Source organism: Penaeus vannamei, chromosome 5, assembly GCF_042767895.1.
Source record: "Penaeus vannamei isolate JL-2024 chromosome 5, ASM4276789v1, whole genome shotgun sequence".
Lineage (NCBI taxonomy): Eukaryota > Metazoa > Arthropoda > Malacostraca > Decapoda > Penaeidae > Penaeus > Penaeus vannamei.
The window spans coordinates 20,622,843-20,635,962 of NC_091553.1; the positions used below are offsets into that span (position 1 = coordinate 20,622,843).

Genomic DNA, 13,120 nt, shown 5'->3' on the forward strand with positions numbered 1-13,120 from the left:
AATGTCAAAATGCTACTACTAACTCCAATAACAATATTAATAGTGCTTCTAGAGTCATTTATGTGTAAAAAAAATTCACAATGGACTATACGTGTACCTGGCAACAATGACTTAAGGGGTGTGTACTTAATCATAATTTTGAATTAGATGCACAGCCTTTTTAATAAGAAAAGTTGATGAGGAAATGACTAAGTAACTAAAAATTGGGACAAATCTTTTCAGAATTTTATTTCAAAGAAATCTTGTAGCATAAAGTATTCACTGTAAGTATACAGTATCCACTGTATGTACATATATATCAAGGGTGATGAAACTCATATATTAGAGCATGAGGAAAAATTTCAACCTTAATAACATATAATGTTGCTAAAGAATAACTGAACATTCAGATATCAAAAAGCTGTAAAGGTCTTACAAACATTTTACCTGCACTGACTGAAACAGATTGTGTATATACCTTAAGTAGTAATATTTGCAGAGAATATAAAAACAATAATGTATACAGTATATATAAAATTTCTGTATTTCAATACTAACACAGGGTATATCACTGGCAAATATCATTAACAAAATATTTTCATTCAAATCATTTAAATCATTACCCCTTTCACAGGAACTCAAATCGTGCATACAGTGCTGGTAAAAACTCTTACTGAATTTATGGTCTGCAATTCATCAATGTCCATTCATATTCACTCATTATTTCAGGACTCTAATGGAGTTTCTAAAAGACACTTTGGAAGAAGCTAGAGTAATTTTGATATAAAGAATTTGCTAAAAACACACTAATCATTTGCCTTTACATTTCACACAGACAGAGCACAACAAAAGGATCTTAGCTTGATTTTAACCCATTTACGATGGGTGTCCCACATACGAGACACCCGAAAAAAGAAGAAAAAGAATTGCCAGGCGTCCTGCCGGTGTGACGGTGTGACGCTGTATTGCGGTTTGCATTCCGACTCAGCAGCTGGCCACAGCTGGCACACAGGCAGATTCTGGGCCAGCCCCGTGCACCAATTTTGTAGCCGCCCGGAATCTTTTATTTTCGGCTTCAAAATATACCGGCATTAGTGGGTTAATACATATATTACTTTTAAAAAATGCTAAAAACAAAAACAAAAAAGGAAGAAAGTTAAGATCTTTCTGCATTATTTGATTAAATGCTCATATATATAGTCAATAAATACAAAGAGCTGCAGACTGCTGAAAGTCACTTCCTTTTCAGAGTAAATTATATATCAGCTGTGAAAATAACTAAGATCCTCAATGCAAATCACAAACAGACAAGTATGAGAATTCCATATATAGAAGAGGCAACTGCATCTGATCTACTAACTAGTCAAGCAAAGTTAGTAGTTTTTTGTCACATTCAAAACATTGTACAACTAGGAGGGACAAGAGTTTTTAGCAGCACTGTACATGTAAATCATTCATGTTGAAGTATATTCACTTCCCAGTTATCATTTCATATAAAACCAAATTAACAGAATTAGCATTTTTTTACACACACAAAAAAAAAATAATAATAAAAAAAAAAATAATAATAATAATAATAAATAAATAAATATTAATAATGATAATGATAATGATAATAAATATAATAATAATAATATTAATAAATATAGTAATAATAATAATAATAATAATAATAATAATAATAATAATAATAATGATAATGATAATGATAATGATAATAATAATAATAATAATAATAATAATAATAATAGTAATAATAATAATAATAATAGTAATAATAATAATAATAATAATAATAATAATAATAATAATAATAATAATAATAATAATAATAACAATAATAATAAATATATGGAAACCAAAAATTATTACAGCTGATCTCAGTTACCTGGCCATCAGAAATAAATGTAACTAAATATTTCAGTAATTTAACAGAATGCTGAAGATTTCTATAGATTTCAGTTTATTGTTTTGTTTCCTTTATAATTACTATCATCAAAATGAAGTATATTTACTTTGCTAACCATGGGGAATTCTCTTCCACTGATAGACAATAAGTGTATAAGACTGTGTGAAAAAGTCCAGAGAAAAGAAGCTGGAAAAAGCTGACTAAGTTCCATAATCTTTTCAAGCATCAGAAAGACTCAGTCCACTCTCAGTCAAATGAGATAAGCTCAGCCTGCTGCTCCTGTGTTGTTGGGGGTGGCTGGGCTTGAGGAGGAATCTGTGGGGCTCCTCCACTCATATCACCTTGCATAGGCATCACGCCTTGTGGCTGCTGTCCTGGCCCAGCAATAGGATGCTGACTGGTAATCTGCGGAGGAGCCATGCCTGGTCCAGGTTGCTGCTGGGGTGGGTAGCCTGGCATCCCACCACTAATATTTGGGAGACTGTTTGCCATTCCTGAAATTTTAATGATCATTATTACTCAATACAAAGCAATACATCACTTTTTTTCAAAAGTGAAAAATCCAAAACATTTATGAAGACTTTGGTCATCACAAACAGTATACCACATTTATTTCTTTTAAATAAATAAATAAATAAAAAATAAAAACACAGGCATTCTATTCATAAATATAAACATTAGCAAATTACAAACAATATTTTATATACACATGACTTTAAAATAAGGTTTATGAATATCCATATAAAGTTACTTCACCTGTATTGTACAAGACAGTTTATATCATAGTATACTTAAATACTTATTAACTACTAACTACCATTATTTACAGAAATAATGACCACTTATATGAACAACTTGATACAAGATTTAGGCTTAACCCACTCACGCCGGCTACATTTGGTAGCCAAAATATAAAAAATCCGGGCGGCTATAAAATCGGTGGGCGGAGCTTCCCCGGAGTCTGTCCGCCCACCGGCTGCGGCCCACTACTGAGCCGGAGCGCGACCCCAACACAGCGTCACACTGGCGGGACGCACGGTGTGTTTATTTTTTTCGGGTGTGTCAGATGTGGGACACCCGGCGTGATTGGGTTAAGGCATATATACTTCTGACTTTTTGTTTTGCCTTTATTCTATTTGTTTCTCAGGTCAGAGGAATAAATGGATACTAATTATAATGAGAACCCGTTATGAAAATTAACTGATCCAAGTGAACTGAAACTCAAATAAAAGAGGTATTTTTCTCCACCTACTAACTTACCCTGCATGTTATATGGGGAAAATTCATGTGGAGGCTGCTGGTACCCTGGTTGAGTCACAGGCGGAGGCCCTGCCTGACCCCCTCCCATCACTGGACCTGGGTGGCTACCCGGAGGAGGATGCTGGTACTGGCCTTGTCCTGGTCCTCCAGGATATGACATAGAGTTTGGCGGAGCACCCCCTTGTGGCACACCACCTGGTGGGACTCCAGTCTGAGGCATTCCACCTTGTGGTACACCTCCCTGAATTTTTTTTTAATGAAACAGGTCAAATTATAATCTAATCAAATTATTAACAATTTAATTTATGTTTCCAACAAAATAAACAAACACAAAATCACAAAAGACTTTACCTGGGGAGGCCCTGACTCAGGTTGACCCTGATACATATGCCCAGGTAATGGTGGCTGGCTTGGCATAGGCCCAGCCACACCAGGGTATGCAGGGTAACCCATTGGGTACATGGAGGTGGGTGGTGGTCCCATCACAGAACCCTTGTTGAACATCTCTCTTTCACTCTCGGCCATACGATGAAGCGCAAGCTGCCTCTGATACTCTAAATATTCTTGCTTCTTCTTCCTCATGATTTCTAGCTTTTGCATCATCTGAACTTGCCTGAACATATCAAAAGGAAGTATATAACAAACAATATTTACTGTATAAATATCACTTATCTTCCAAGACTTAAATCAAATTGAAGCTTAGGCCTAAATCAAAATAAAAAACATAAGAAAAAAATGGGGAAAAAAAAAAAATAATAATAATAATAAAACAAGAACCACTATTTTCAAGGAAAGGAAGAAGTTCACATCAAACTTTGACCTTAAAAATTCCAAATTTACAATGAAAGGAAAAGAATGGAAAAAGAAAAATCGATCCTTCTAAACAAATCTGCATAATCTTCCTATTTCTCAGAGCTGCCTCACCTTAAACGCTCTTGTTCCTCCTTCTCACGTCTCACCCGTTCACGATGTTCTTCCCTGAGGGCTTCAAGAGCAGCTCGGGCATCCCTCACCTGTGAAATTTTGTCTTGAAGACGTTCACAGTTTACTGAAAGTACACAGAAGTTGTTTAATGAGATGCTTAATATTGTTATGAATGAAATTATGTACTTATCCCCAACAATATGGATGACACAACCATCCTGTAATGAAAAATTTGGTTTAAAGAGCAGGTGAGGTGAACTGCCATTGTAAGCATTTAAGACTAACCATGAGTACACAAAGCTCTTGGACAGTGATTACCCATTTGGCATTTATGAAGGGGCATTATTTCCATCGATAAACGAGTATGGAATGTAATGTCCATGAGCTATGACTGGAAGAATGTCAGCTCCAAGCAGGACACTATTTCTATGTTCAGGATCCTATTCCTACCTGCCATGACTGGTGGCATATGTTGTATTACGAAAATTGAATATCATGGAAAAAAATTTAAAATGTTACTTATATGTTATGAGATATCTAGAAAGATGATATGGAGTCTGTGGTAGGAAAATAGTCTATTACCATCTTGATAAAGCAAATCAAATGATAAATAGAGACATTGGGAAATGGCATAATAGCTAAAAATATTTAAGGAGAAAAAGAGAAAAAAACATTGCAAAGGGGAGGCATGGGGGTCTTGTCTCCACACGAGTGTTCATTTGCACCCCACCAACAAGCTGCACACACAGCAGAGTGCTTGCTCACTTGAACCTAAAGCCTATATTTTGGGCCATGTGATAAAAGTGAAGCATCTGGATCCAAAATGTTAAGGAGAGTCATGGAAGCTTAATGTTAGTTGGGTAAGAATTTGGAACCCTGGCAATAGCAATATGACACTCCAAATGTTAAAGTCCATCATAATAAAACTATTTTCCCAACATTCCCTACAAAATAAATTTCAAAACAAAATTGATAAGAAGAGTTGTACAAATTTCAGGCTTATATACTTCGATAAGCTATAGGCCCTGATGTTTGGGACAATATTACTACTCACCTCTTTTGTCATCTTGCTGATGAATGTACTTCAGCAGCTGAGCATGCATTGCTGTGATGTTCATGAACAGAGTTTGAACAGATGAATCATTAGCAATGGGACGTCCTCGACACTGATTGCTCTTCATGCGATTCACAAATATTTCTAACTGAGTACGTAGAGTTGTCACAAACTCATCCACTTCCTCTGTCTCTCCATTTTGGTAATTCTGCAAATACCCATCTATTCAGACTAGCCTATCAGAAGTACACTCACGATTTTGATTATCTTCATACATGATCTACCTTTAGAGAACAATGAATGGTACTTTACACTGTTTCAGAATATTTAATTAATCCTTCATATACAAAAACTAAAATAATCTTGCATCTTTACACTGATTGTAGTGACATACTGAGAAGAATCTGACAAAGAACAACCATGTTGGAAATAATAAAAAGCGTACCAGAAAACTTACTTCTGTCATCTTGACTTGGGAAAGTTTGGTTGGAGAGAGTGAGGACTTGGTGGCATTTATGGGTGCTGATGGTTGCGTGGGTGAAAGAGTGCTAGCCAAATCACTCACTCCTTGGTCCTGCTTTTGTTGAAAAGTCTGCTTTTGCTGAGACTGCTGTTCCCAGTAGGAACGGTCCAAGTATCTGCAAACATTTCACAGCATAATTTTTTTTTTTTTTCACGATATTTAAAAACAAATGTTCTACTCCTGGGTTTGCTGCACATTATGCCAGTACATGAATGAAACTGGATTAGATAAAAATACAACCTAGAAAACCACATTAACAATGTTGGTATCTATGTTCAAATCTTATGCAAACAACTATGAAACCAAATGTTGCTCACAAACCATTACAACTCTCTTCATTCTATAGTTTAAGGGGAGGAGTGAATGGGAAACTAAGGTAGCAAAGGGAAGAAAAAAGATCTAGGAGGTGAAAAAAAAAAAATAAATAAATAAAATAAATAATATATAAATATATAATAGAAAAGATAAAGAAGAAAGGAATGCATACTTCAAACACATCTAGACACCACAATGCAATTGATAGAGAATATATGAAAAATATAGTTTCCATGTATTCACCATTGTTGTGGTTCAGAGGACTGTTAGGAATCAAAAAGGCTCTATGACCTCAAGCAAAGTATCTACCAACATTCTAGATGTATAGGTGGCAACCAAAATCATCAACTTTATTGGTAAACAGATATTCTGGGCGACATTTTGCTATAATCTAATTGTATTTATAACGCATTTTTTCAAAGAAACTTACCATGATTCAAAGGCAAGTACATTATTTTTTTCTGCTACCAAAGTCGCTTATGAGCTAGTATTTGTCAAATCCATTAAATATTCACTTTTTCCATTTTCCTTTCTATTCTCTATATTTGTGATAATGTGAATAAAATGCTTTAAAAAAAAGTTAACTGAAAGACAGGATATAAGAAATCAGTACCTTATCACCATAGACCTTGAGATAAAATATGAATATAAGTAAAATTATTTACAAGCAATAGTGAAATCCTCTATTTTCTGGTCATGGGAGGTTATACTTCACTCCCATCTTTTCTTTCTTCCCCACTTCCTTTAGTGAGCAGCTTAAGGGAATTGTCACTTCTGTACCTCCCTTGTCTAACAATTATCATTCATTTTCTATGTTCTTTCTGTTGCAAAAACCTCTAGGTCATACAAAGAGAACAACAAATTTGATTTTGGAAATTCCATTTAGTTTCTGAATTACCGCATGTAACATAATCGCAAAAAAATTATAATAATAATAAAAAAATAAACTGTGAGGTGTGGAAGGTACCAAAGTTAAACAAAATATATATGAATAAACAAATAAATGACCTTGAAAGTTTTTATATGGTATTTGTTAATTTTCTATATTTTTTCATCCAATTATAGTATGCGCCTATAGACCAAAAGGAAGCCTAGACATTGCTCTTTCTTTTGTTTTATCTTTCCTTCAGATCAGATAAGTGATTAGTGAACAGCATCAAAAAATGTAAAGCAGTATGGCGAAAATGTCCCCAGCCAACGCCGCCATGTGGCCAACTAAATGCTGTGGCTAGCCCTGCGATCACGCATGTGCACGTCGGAACTTATTTGCCATGCCTTCAGTGATCCTGAAGGCATAGCACACTCAAACAAATAGGCACACACACATGCGGGGGCACGCGCGGGAGCATTCATCAATTCAAACACATGCACTTGCACACTCAGACTCACACGAGCAATCATACTCGCACACACACATGAACACACATACACAAGTGCACATACACACCTACACACATGTGCAGATGTGTGAGTGCTGTATGATTACCTGGGCACATATCTGAACTAACACTCCTGTCTTCAACCGTAATTCATATTCTACATCATCCTCCAGAAAACATGCGCACACATGCAAATACAAACACACATGTACAAACGTACAATATTACATGTACTTACATTTATACACATGTCAAAATAAATAACTGATTTTGGGTAATTGACACAGTGTTTAGAAAGCTTTCATTCATTTTCCATATCTTTTCCTTCGATTATAGTAAGTGCATACAGTCCAAAAGGAAGCCCAGACATTGCTCTTTCTAATGTTCTTTAATTTCATTCAGATCAGATAAGGGGTTAGTGAGCAGCACCAAAAAATGTAATATGAAGTGGCGATGACGTTATCCCTAACGCCACCATGCAGCCCTTTAAATGCTATGGTTAGCCCTGCGATCATTTGCACACAAGTCTGAACTTGTTTGCCTGCCTTCAGCCATCCTCTACACTTCACCTCATACTCCAACAAACAGGCCCAGACACACACACGCACACAGGCACACGCATATGTGCATTCTCACAAACTCATGCGTGCATGTATAGGCAAGCAAATGGTCACACACGCAAAAGCACGCATATGCAGGCACTAACCTATACACAAAAGTGCATGTAGGTGTACTCTCATACACTTATGCATGAGCTCACACACAAACATACGCACATGCTCAGGAGCGCACCAGCACATGAATGCAGATTTGATATGAACATATGGTAACTAAAAAATAATATACTACCCTGAGGTCTCAATACAATACGTGTTTTGCATGTAGGCCTACTCAAACAGTCATGTATGCCTACTAAAGCAAACTACAAAAGAGGAAAAAAAAAGAAAAAAAAAAAAGAAAAAGAATTATTTTCTTTATAATTCAACATAAATCATCATGCATCATTCATGTATTGACATATGGTGTTGTGGTGAGGCCTAGGGTGAGGTAATTGAGAGCATAGGCCTTGAGCAGGCAGGAGAATTAACCTCAAGTTGCAGAGAAGACTGCGAAGTCTGTCTAGTTTTGGTGAGAAATATAGTATAAATACAAAATGAGATATGTAGCTTGGCCGGGTCATCCACGGCCATGTGCACTGATTGGCCGATGGCTTCATCGTTATCTCTCCCTCCGTGGACCTCAGCACGCTTGCCTGTCAGCTGACTCGGTGTTGGGGCAATTACACCAAGCGAGGCAATGCCGATGTTGAGTGAGGTAATTATGCAGAATGAGGTAGTACTGGCGCCGATGTGATTGTGGCATCCGCCACAGTGTAAAAATCATTATTTGAACTGATATTAACATGTAATTACTTTATTATAAGACGAATGAATGGTCAGAACATGTATCAGCTACACTTCAGAATACCATGTGAATGCCATAGAATGCAGCAAGATTGACATTGAGATAAGAAAAAGTGATCTGTGCGTATATTGAGTACAAAGCACTAATGTTTGAAAATAGCCGTATAAGTAAAGATTGAAATATTTCCATTAGACTCGACTCAATGGTTGGTACATAACAGCATCAGTAGATCTGATTTAATTTGAAATTGGTCATACTGCTGTAAAGGGCAATTCAGTAATAAGGGTACTAAAAGCTGGATTTATGAACTTCAGATGTATAAGCTAGATACTGATTGTTTCATATTGAAGATGATAATACTCAGTAATACCCGCTCTGAAATAAAAACTATGGGGAATTTTGAGCTTGTTTGTGTGCGCAGTCTTCGTCTAGAATTAAAAAGCTATCGCATCTGCTTCATGCATTTCCAATAAAAAATATTATGTTTAGACATTACCGAAGATCTTAGGTACCATAAATTCGCAAATATCCAACCACAACTAGGCATCTGAGTGATTTTATGCACTTCTTAACCCATTAACGCCGGTACATTTTGAAGCCGAAAATAAAAGATTCCAGGTGGCTACAAAATCGGCAGGCGGGTGGGCAGAGTCTGGGGCAGCCCGCTGCTGTGTCGGAGCGTGAGCCCCGATACAGCGTCACACTGGCGGGACATGCGTCAATGTTTATTTTTTGGGGCGTCTCATATCTGGGACACCCGTCATTAGTGGGTTAATAAAGATAATGGCTGCAAATGGCTACTCAACAACTTTACACTCTTTTCCCATTGCACTCTGTTACTAGTGACAATTATCAAAGAAAATGGTTTGAGAGGGATAACTAATATATTTCATTACTTTAGATATAAAAGTCAATGTAGGCCTACTAAATGAGGATAAATATTTTTTGCTTTGTGTGTGTTTACGTACATATGCTCCTTCATTGAAAATTACAAACCCCCAGTGACCTCCTCCCCCCGTGTGGAGCACGGGAAAAATTCAATTACTTTGGTAATTTCTCGAATTCCATGTACTAAATTCATATGCATTTAAAATTCTCAAAATTGAACCACCAACTAACTTTACAGCCTTGAAGATATCAAATTAATGATCACTTTTCATTAAATAAATTTGTTTCAAAAATGAATAATAGCAAAGTCATTTAATTATCAGAATAAATAAAAATAATAATAAAAGGAGGCGAGATTCATACGATCGCTGAGGGAATACTGACCAAATTCTCCACTGCACATGCGTGGGGTGTATCATACCCGTACTGTTCCTGTTATCTCACCTGTGACGTCATGGCCAGTCTCATGATTTCATTGGTCAATTGTTAATTTAATAGCCGATGGGGATACAATGCATGAGGAAACAGTTAATGAATGAACATAGCTAAAATAGAAGCTATGAAATTCAATGTTCAAATTAGTTTCGTCATGGCTTCTGTGTGACGGTTATCGCCTCAAACCCTACCAGGTCATTAAAAATCATTTTGAAGACAACAAGATTAGCCTGAAATTATTTTGTAATCACGGAGTGCTAACCTCTCAAGTGCTCTGTAAATTGTGCAAATTACCCTGCACATTAAGAAGTAGTTGTCGGTTTTGTAGCCATTAGCAGAAAATCGCCAAAACTAAGCAGCAGAAGCAGTGCTCCTTCTCCATCAGATATTATAAAGGAACACTTAAGGAAGCACATGTCCATCCATCCAAAATTGTGCTTCATTAATCACTGGCTGAAGAAGTGGAATTACGACACTATATTTGAAAATCTCAGGTGGGCAGAGCGAACCAGTCTTGACTGGAGGAGTTTCTGCTCCGAAATAACGGCTCACTGGCTCTCTGATCAAGACCCGATAGGAGGGGAAGACATTGTGGTTGAGATTGATGAGTCTTGCATCAGGAAGTGAAAATATGGTCGCAGACAGGAGCTCAGCAACATCTGGGTCTTTGGAGGCATACAGAGGGAGTTGAAGAAATGTTTCCTCATTCCTCTAGTGCCTCCCCTGTCCCCTAACTAGAATAAGGACAGTCTGGTCCCACTGATACAAAAATATATTCTTCCTGAGGCCGTTATTTGTAGTGACGGTTGGGGAGCATACCTTGGGCTCAACAAGGAGGTTTATACTCATCTAGTTATTAACCATTTGAAAGAGTTTATTGATCCTGGTGATCGCAAAACCCACACCCAGAACATTGAGAGACTTTGAGGAGACATCCAGGAAATAGACCCAAGTATTACCAGCAATACCTCTCCTGTTACCTATTCATTCATTAGAACTTCCACTATAGGTTTCAGAATCTTCTGGTTATGACTGCCCATCTATACCAACCGTCGCTCCCGCTCCTGCAAGCAGCTCCAGTGATATGAACTACCCACACCCTAGCCCCTCCTCTGCATAGGTATGTTGTATGGTTTATTTTTACCCAAGTGCTTATATACAGTAATACGCATGTGTATGACCAACATGTGGGAAGGCCCGATGCCGTCTCTCTGACACTCTCTCCTGCCATGAATAAGAGGAAGATTCTTTGATTTCCTGGGCTGGGGGTCACAGGGGCACAGCGGCCTGCATTGTGTAATTTTCTATCTATGATCAATATGTGGGAGTGTGCGATGCTGAGCCTGTCCAACGCTCTCTCCTGCCATGAATATGTATAGGATTCTTTGTTTTCCTGGGTGGAAGTTGGGAGGTGGCAGTCCCGTAAGTGGGGGGCTGCAGGGGGAACAGCCCCCTGCATTAGAAAGTAAAGCAATTAAGTGACAAATAGTACCGTGACTACAGCAGAGATCGAGAATTCCATACTACACGCATGATATAAAGAGTGGCGCGATTCTTGTATGGAAAAGACACTCTAGCCATTTCCGATGGAAATTAACCCATTTACGACGGGTGTCCCACATATGAGACACCCAAAAAATTAAACATTGCCAGGCAAATAAATAAAGAGAGTAGCCAGTGTGACGGGCTGGCCCCACGCGCCAATTTTGTAGCCACCCAGAAAATATTATTTTCGGCTTCAAAATATACCACCATTAGTGGGTTAACACCAGAATCAATCAAACCAAAAAAATAGGAATCAAACAAATCTAGTTTCGTTTTGAGAAGTGTTGGTGATACCTTTTGCCAAATTTACCCAGTTAAGAGGTCAACCACTATACTAACCCAGAGGCTCTTTCCAAGTATTACATTGTTTACACTGGTTGAATTACAGAACATAGTGTCATGAACCTCACAGTTACTTTTGAGTGAACCATAGCAACCAATACGAACTCATGCAATCATACCCATTACAAAATAGAACTGTCATCAAATAAATGGAAAATATCAATTACCTTGCAAGCTCTGGGTCCATATCTTCTTTATCCTGGGATGGCTGTATGGATGTCTGAGCAGGAGTTGGTGAGGACTGGCGCCAATTTCCACCAAGTAAGTTTGATGTTGCTCTTAATTTCTGTAAATTAAAGTGCATTCCATGCTAAGCCTGCTAAAATAAATACATAAATAAATTAAGTGTAGTGATTGTGAATGATTGTGACTGTGATTGTGAGTGAGTGGGTATGTGAATGATTGAGTATGTGAATGAGTGTCAGTGAAAGAATGAATGAATGAATGAATGAGTGAGTCAGTGAAAGAATGAATGAATGAGTGAGTTAATGAGTGAGTGGAGTGAGTGGTGAGTTAAAGAGTGGGTATGTGAATGAATTAGTAAGCAAGTATGTGAGTGAGTGGTAAGTGAGTGAGTGAGTAAGAGTGACTGGGTATGTGAGTGAGTGGAGTGAGTGAGTGGAGTGAGTGGGGTGAGTAAGTATATGAGTGAGAGTGAGTATGTGAGTGAGAGTGAGTATGTGAGTGAGAGTGAGTATGTGAGTGAGTGGAGTATGTGAGTGAGTGGAGTATGTGAGTGAGTGGAGTATGTGAGTGAGTGGAGTATGTGAGTGAGTGGAGTATGTGAGTGAGTGGAGTATGTGAGTGAGTGGAGTATGTGAGTGAGTATGCGAGTATGTGGGTGAGTGAGTATGCGAGTATGTGGGTGAGTGAGTATGTGAGTATGTGGGTGAGTGAGTATGCGAGTATGTGGGTGAGTGAGTATGCGAGTATGTGGGTGAGTGAGTATGTGAGTATGTGGGTGAGTGAGTATGCGAGTATGTGGGTGAGTGAGTATGCGAGTATGTGAGTGAGTGAGTATGTGAGTGAATATGTGAGTGAGTGAGTGAGTGAGTATGTGAGTGAGTATGTGAGTGAGTATGTGAGTGAGTATATGAGTGAGTGAGTATGTGAGTGAGTATATGAGTGAGTGAGTATGTGAGTGAGTGAGTATGTGAGTGAGT

General features: G+C 37.7%; 1 protein-coding gene across 1 annotated transcript; it reads right to left on the bottom strand.

Annotated features, from left to right (window-relative positions):
* Positions 1 to 211: 211 nt before the first annotated feature.
* LOC113807550 (hepatocyte growth factor-regulated tyrosine kinase substrate) lies at positions 212 to 12,243 on the bottom strand (the record flags this gene model as incomplete). The annotated part of the gene is given in 7 exon segments (XM_027358830.2): positions 212 to 2,382; positions 3,149 to 3,389; positions 3,500 to 3,761; positions 4,073 to 4,196; positions 5,127 to 5,334; positions 5,584 to 5,764; positions 12,125 to 12,243. Coding segments are annotated over 7 exon segments (1,383 nt in total), but the record flags the coding sequence as incomplete, so codon positions are not given.
* Between the last annotated feature and the right edge of the window lie 877 nt (positions 12,244 to 13,120).